Here is a 6877-nt window from a genome sequence, read left to right as displayed (position 1 = left end):
GATAGATAGATAGATAGATAGATAGATAGATAGATAGATAGATAGATAGATAGATAGATAGATAGATAGATAGATAGATAGATAAATAAATAAATAAATAAATAAACAGATACATAGAAATAAAACCCTTTAATTTTAATCGAAAATTTTCTTGGGCAAATATTTTTTATTGCATTTCGATTTCGTTAAATATTTTTATATACAGTTGTATATTCTGGTTTAACTATATAAAAAAGGAATTACATTTATAAAATTAGTATTTCTAGTACATATTATTACCATTTTACTTAAAAAGCTAAAGAAGCAGTATCAAAAACAAAAAAACACTCATATTGAATAATAGACACTAAGGACTGCAACAATTATTGGAAACAGAAAATAAAACTAATAGCCATATTTTTCCTTAATCATAATACCAATCCAAAAATAGCAAGGCAAATGACATCACCAGCAGGAAAAATAAAGACCAAACGCGTAGACCTGCATTACGTTGTATGGCCTGTTTGATTTGTTCATTAGCGTCTTTTACATTTTCTGTAGCGCCTACTACGGCGTTGACAATACGATCAATATTGTGTTGTTGCAATGTGACCTGTTTAAAATCAAACAACAAATATATAAAATTGTAAAAACATTGAAAATGTTTCACAAACCAACCTTTTCTGTAAATATATCCTGCAGTGTAGCTATGTCTACAACATTCTTTTCTATAGCTTCAACTTCCTCAGATAAACCCTGCAGTTCATGATACAATTGCACATTTTCCTCTTCAAACATTTGCACATCTTCGGGACTTAGTGATTTCTCAGCCTCATCTACCAGTTGTTGAGATTTTTGCATATCTTCATCTAAAGCTACCTGAGCCTTGGTGTCGTTAACAGCAGTAGAGGAAGTGTTGCGCAAACTGTTAGCTCCTTCTGCTATTAATTTAGATGTACTGCTCGGAGCTGTTATATCATCCTCATCTAAATCCCAGCCCTCTGTTATATCATTATTTGAAGAAATTTCATGATCCACTTGTAAATCCCTACTGGAAGTTGAGGAAACAGTGGAGGCTTTACGCGATCTTTCATCCCCTACCGGCCTAACAGGAATTTTCTTCTTGTCCGAGGCCAATTTAAGCAAACGATACGTTTCCAGCTCATGTTGTACACGATATTTTTTCTGTTCCAAATAAATATTTTGCACAGCCTTTAAATATGATGATAAAAGCTCTAATACCGCTTCTATATGCTGACGTTGTTGAGGCTTTCTTTTGGCTTTCTTCCAATCATTTCGCATTTGCCCTAGATACTGGGTATAGAAAGTAACAAACTTTTCCGATTCCCGATCAATAAGATCCCTCTGTTCGTCCGTCATTTGGGCTGAACTTTTCAAGTGTTGACCAATTTTCATGTAAGCCGAACGATTTTCTATTAGAACATTACGCAAAGTAGTGATTTTATTACACACCTCCTTGGCCTGTTTGGCAAATTCATCTCTTTGACCATTTGTATTAGAGGAAGACTTGGGCAATATTCTTTTGGGATCCAATTCACCTTTACGCTGAAGTTTTACGGTCATTACACCGGCTTTAAATAGATGTGTTATATCCATTTTTTATTTAGGGATATTCGAACTAAATTTATTGTGATCCTAAAGGAATTTTTAAAAAATCCTTTTAATTTTAAGGAATTTTAATGTAATTTATTAAATTTTATAAAATTGTTGACACATCACTAAATAAAACATTTTTGACATGTTCCTCCAGCTGTTTAAATAGAAGTGTTGTAAAGTGTTTGAAAATAAAAATAGTGTAATGTTAAGTTAACATAGGATAATGTAAACAATTTTTCAATGAAGTAATTACGTTTTTTTCATATAAATATGTATAAAAAATAATTAATTTGTTATTAAGTAACAAAATAACTACAATTTGGATAAATAACATTAAATTTGTTATTTTAATAATTAAATTTGTATATCTTTTTACTGTTTTTTTCTTTAACAAACATTCACTTACGATTGTTAACACCAATGACAATAGCGTAAAGTGATGCCAACTTTTTTATTAGAAAATTACATATTTCAATTATCAATTAAATGCAAAATTGATTTAAAATTTAAGTATTAAAATCTAAAATTTTTAAGAAAAGAATATATTATTTTGGACAAAATGAATATATAAAAAGCAAATTAATATATAAATACATATTTTGATTAATTAAACTAACTTAAAAAAGACGCTATATATACAAAAAAATAACAAATTTGACACACTGTTTGGCAAATACCCGCCATTTATTATTTTTTGTAAACAATTCACTCGAATTGCTAAACAATTATAAATTTTTTGTTAATTTTGAGTATATACTACGAAAAACATGCAGGCTTTTCTTAAAACCGGTAAAACTACAACAACAGAAAGAAGTCAAGCTAGTACTTCCAGTGGGCAACAGTCTGGAGAACGCAGAAAACCACCAGCACCCTGGGTAGAAAAATAGTAAGTGGAAACATGTTTTTTATAGACATCTTTAGAATTAAACCATGTTATCTTCTCAAAGTCGTCCCAAAAGTGTTGACGATGTCGTGGAACAAGGTGAAGTCGTAGCAGTGCTACGTAAATGTGTTGAGGGTGCTGATTTACCCAATATGTTGCTGTATGGCCCTCCCGGAACCGGTAAGACCAGTACAATCTTAGCAGCCGCTAGACAAATCTTTGGCGATATGTTTCGTGAGAGAATTTTAGAGCTAAACGCTTCCGATGAGAGAGGCATCAATGTAGTGAGATCAAAAATTAAAAATTTTGCACAACTTACGGCCAGCGGCACTAGACCAGATGGTCGTCCTTGTCCTCCTTTTAAAATTATCATACTGGACGAGGCGGACAGCATGACACATGCTGCCCAGGCAGCTTTAAGAAGAACTATGGAAAAAGAAAGTCGTAGCACTAGATTCTGTTTGGTTTGCAATTATGTATCGCGTATAATTGAACCCATTACCTCCAGATGTACGAAATTTCGTTTCAAGCCTTTAGGGGAAAACCAAATCATAGAACGTCTAAAGCATATTTGTCAGCTAGAGGGAGTTAGTATTGATGAAGATGCTTATAAATCCATTGTGGATATTTCGGGTGGTGATATGAGACGTGCTATAACTACGCTGCAGTCTTGCTATCGTTTAAAGGGTGGCCAGCATAAAATACAAACTTCAGATTTATTGGAAATGTCGGGTATTATACCAGAGTCGTATTTGCAGGAATACTTGGAAGTATGTCGTTCGGGTAACTATACTAAACTGGAGGATTATGTACGCAACATTGCTTATGAGGCTTATAGTATTGGTCAGATGTTGGAACAATTTAATGAGTACGTTTTAAGATGTCCCTCCTTGACCGATATGCAAAAAGCTCGTATTTGCGATAAACTAGGGGTGAGTTATATTGAGTTTGTTTTGATATTGTTTTCTTATTAAGTTTTCTTTTATAGGAATGTTCCTTCCGCTTGCAGGATGGTGGTTCAGAATATCTGCAAATTATGGATTTGGGCTGTGCCATTATATTGGCTTTGCAAGAAAAATAAAGTTTAAAATCCTTGTATTTTCGAATTGCTTTTTATTATTAAGTTTTTTTTTTAATAAAATTTGAAAAATTATAATATAAAGTGTTTTTGGATTAAATATACTAAAGAAATTTAAGATTTGAAATCAGTTCCTAATGGCATAAAAGGAAATACTTTCTAAATTCAATATATCTAAAAGAATCATCTCAAATTTAACATTTTTTGTTTTAAATTTATTTTATTTAAAATGTTAAAAAATGTGACAGAAAACTCGGATCTTATACTTTAAGGAACCACTTCAAATTCATCCTCATCACGTTCTCTTTTAACACCACCACCGCCCCCACTACTGCCAGTGGAGCCGGATAAACCAGAAGTCACTGTGGTTATATGGCCCACTGCCGCTGCATCAGAATCAACTTCCATTTTGACATCACCTCCACTGGAATCTTGACTAGTTCCCAAAGAAATAATGCCCTGTTTACTATCCACTGCCACAGTTTTGGCAGTGGTAGTAAATTTAATAACCGGCTTGGGTATAGTAACAACTTGAGTTTTGGGTGTCAAAACAGTCTGGCGTTTGGCTCCCGACCCAGCACCACCAGAAGACTTTACTTGTGTTTTTATACTAGATCTAGAATCCAATGCGGATTTAGTCATTTTCTTAGGTTGAGTGGCAGCACGTAGTTTATAATTGCAGGCAGATAGGCAATAACGATCGGGTGGTAGACGCAAGCCGCAATGAGGCTTTATGGGTGGTAGCGGCATGGCATTGCGCACCTCCGCAAGTTTGGAAATAATCTTAAAACATCAATACAATCAGAAATATAATTTAAAATATTGTCGAAAAAGTTTACTTACATGTCGTGGAGGAGGACAGGTGAAAGCCTTGTCCAGTACAACTTCAGTGGCCAACTTAACATCATCCAAGTCTATAGTCTTCTTGCGTGCATGATTGGCAAATACTTTGGCATCGTCCAATATACAAGTCACATAACCTTTGTGTAAAAAAAATAATTATAATAAAAGATAAACAAAGTAATTTTCTCCCACTTACGATAGGTAAACTCCAACAATTGATTAATGACGCGGGGTTCATATTCCTGTATGCCCAAATCCTTTAATATGGACATTATAACCTGAGCATCTTTGGGCACATGTTTAACCTGGGTATTTATTTTAGTTTTTTCTAATTTTTCTTTTTCTGTCGACATTTTTGCTTTAAATATTAGCAAAAAGCTAAAATTTGTTTTCTTTTTTCACAAGGCATAAACAAAAACTGTCATGAAAAATATGTTTGTATGTATGTCATGCTTGTCAGAGATACAAGCTGATGCAAAATTAACGACGGCGGTAAACCATTTTTGGTCGGCGACGTTTTCAGTTTGTAAATTGTTTGAATTTTTGTTTTGAAGTAATTTCGTTAAATAATTAATCATTTGTTTCTAAAAAAGAACCTCTTTATTTTTAAGAAATGGGAGTCATCATGATGGCCTCCTGGCCTTCTCATGATAACAAGGGAGTGGCAATTGTGTATATCCCTAGGAGGACATGTCAATGTTGAAATAACTGTTACCTAGAGGATGGTGGTCGGTCTTGGTATATTATCAACTAAATTAATCATTCTGATGATTAATTTCACCAAAATCACTACCATACACCCATAATGTCTGTCTGGTATGCCTTTCAGTTTTCAAACACTATGGAGGCAGAATATTTACAAGAAACAATTGTTAAACCGACAATTTTAATAATTAATAACACTGTAGAGAATATCTTCATGGATCGAGAAGATATAACCTGGCTAGGCTTTCGTCTTATATATGTTGTTTTGGTAAATTATCGGTTTATTAATTTATTGCAATGCTTGGATCCGTTACAAACCATGGTTGGTTATACGATGTTAAGCCGCCGCCAAAGTTATTATTGACAACTGGCAACGCCGTTATGCGTTTTTTCAATTTGAAAAAAAAACTTGTTTAGCTGTCAAAATTTAAGCGGGATTTAGGTTTTTTTGCAAGTTTTCACAAGTTTCCTTCGGAAGTAAAAAGTTAAAGTTAATAGAAACTTAAAGAAGAAAATTGAATTTAAATTAAATATCCATGATATTGGCATTTGTTTTTCGTTAAATATTAAGCTTTAGTGAATCAATGTTATACAAATTACATGTGTTTAATTAGTAAATAAAGTTTTTGATGAAATATTTATGTGGGTGGCTGCCGCCAATGAAAAATTATTAATATAAAACAAAATTAAAGTGTTAATATGGTGTTCCTTATAAAAAATTAGCCGCAAATAGATAGCAGTTATTATAATAAAGGTACGTTCCATTTCGTTTTTATTTATTTGTTTACATTATTAGTGAATCTACTGAAATTTGATTATGGGACATGGTAGTTGGTCTGTTGGTCCCACTTCTGCCAAAAAAGAAAGAATGTACATGAGTTTCCCACTAGGTGGGAAACTCATGTACATTCATATTGGTTTTACTTAGTCTGATTAGAAAACGTTGCTAAATTTGTAATTATGTGTCCATTCAAAATGTTTGTTAGCTAATTGTAAACTTCTTTATAATCCTGTGGTACTAATTCAAAGCTCAATACGTTTAATGGTGTTGTTACTTCTAGGTTAGTCCTCAGTAGTTGTTTTTTAAGAGTTGTAAGCGTTTTAGCATTGCTGTTGTTTTGCCAACAATACATTAGATAAGGCAGTGTTATTTTTACTCTTTATGTTTGATCCTGTACTCAATTGCGTCAAAATCTTTAATAAATGCCGCATTATATAAATATATTATTGAATCAATATTAAATTATATATTGATCCTTAAAAATTATTTCTCTGAATTCATCGGCTGCGTCCTTAAGTAACTGTAGGTATGTGCGTTGTATATACAAACATATGTATACCAAATCAGAGGATATACACATAGGCTTCTATCGGCTTACAGAGAGCAAGAGGTAGGAATTACAACCTTTACACTAGGTCTATCAGACTACTAGTTTGTAGTCTTGTCTTGTCTATAGAGTCTATATAGTCAAAAGAATAGATCTGGCTGATAGTTAAACTATAGACCAGAATATTGTCAAGACTATTCTAGACATGACTTGACTATAGTGTTCTATCGACTACATTATAGGCTATATACTATATGCTATATACTTGACTATAGATTACACTATTGCCTAGACTAAAGACTAGCCTATAGACCAGACTATAGACTAGGCTATAGGCTAGACTACAGACTAGACTATAGACTAGACTACAGACTAGACTATAGACTAGACTACAGACTAGACTATAGACTAGACTATAGACTAGACTACAGACTAGACTATAGA

General features: G+C 32.9%; 4 protein-coding genes across 4 annotated transcripts in view; 2 read left to right on the top strand and 2 right to left on the bottom strand.

The window, feature by feature from the left end:
* LOC111683580 (ras-like GTP-binding protein RhoL) overlaps positions 1 to 6877 on the top strand; it is a 16243-nt gene that overhangs the window by 5057 nt on the left and 4309 nt on the right. The gene's annotated exons all lie outside the window — the stretch shown is intronic.
* LOC111683581 (syntaxin-18) lies at positions 134 to 1757 on the bottom strand. Its single transcript, XM_023445668.2, has 2 exons — positions 658 to 1757; positions 134 to 592 (listed from the first exon to the last, which is right to left on the bottom strand). The coding sequence occupies exons 1-2, from the start codon at positions 1594 to 1596 to the stop codon at positions 404 to 406; spliced, it is 1128 nt and encodes a 375-aa protein (XP_023301436.2). The 5' UTR covers positions 1597 to 1757; the 3' UTR covers positions 134 to 403.
* Positions 2261 to 3636, top strand: LOC111683577 (replication factor C subunit 4). Its single transcript, XM_023445663.2, has 3 exons — positions 2261 to 2482; positions 2544 to 3411; positions 3468 to 3636. The coding sequence occupies exons 1-3, from the start codon at positions 2364 to 2366 to the stop codon at positions 3558 to 3560; spliced, it is 1080 nt and encodes a 359-aa protein (XP_023301431.2). The 5' UTR covers positions 2261 to 2363; the 3' UTR covers positions 3561 to 3636.
* On the bottom strand, positions 3578 to 4842 carry LOC111683578 (transcription initiation factor TFIID subunit 9). Its single transcript, XM_023445664.2, has 3 exons — positions 4597 to 4842; positions 4401 to 4537; positions 3578 to 4340 (listed from the first exon to the last, which is right to left on the bottom strand). Exons 1-3 carry the CDS (start codon positions 4751 to 4753, stop codon positions 3825 to 3827), a joined length of 810 nt encoding a protein of 269 aa, XP_023301432.2. The 5' UTR covers positions 4754 to 4842; the 3' UTR covers positions 3578 to 3824.

The sequence above is a fragment of the Lucilia cuprina genome, chromosome 4, assembly GCF_022045245.1.
Source record: "Lucilia cuprina isolate Lc7/37 chromosome 4, ASM2204524v1, whole genome shotgun sequence".
Lineage (NCBI taxonomy): Eukaryota > Metazoa > Arthropoda > Insecta > Diptera > Calliphoridae > Lucilia > Lucilia cuprina.
The sequence above is the reverse complement of the archived record's forward strand: the minus strand, read 5'-3'. Positions and strand labels throughout refer to the sequence as shown.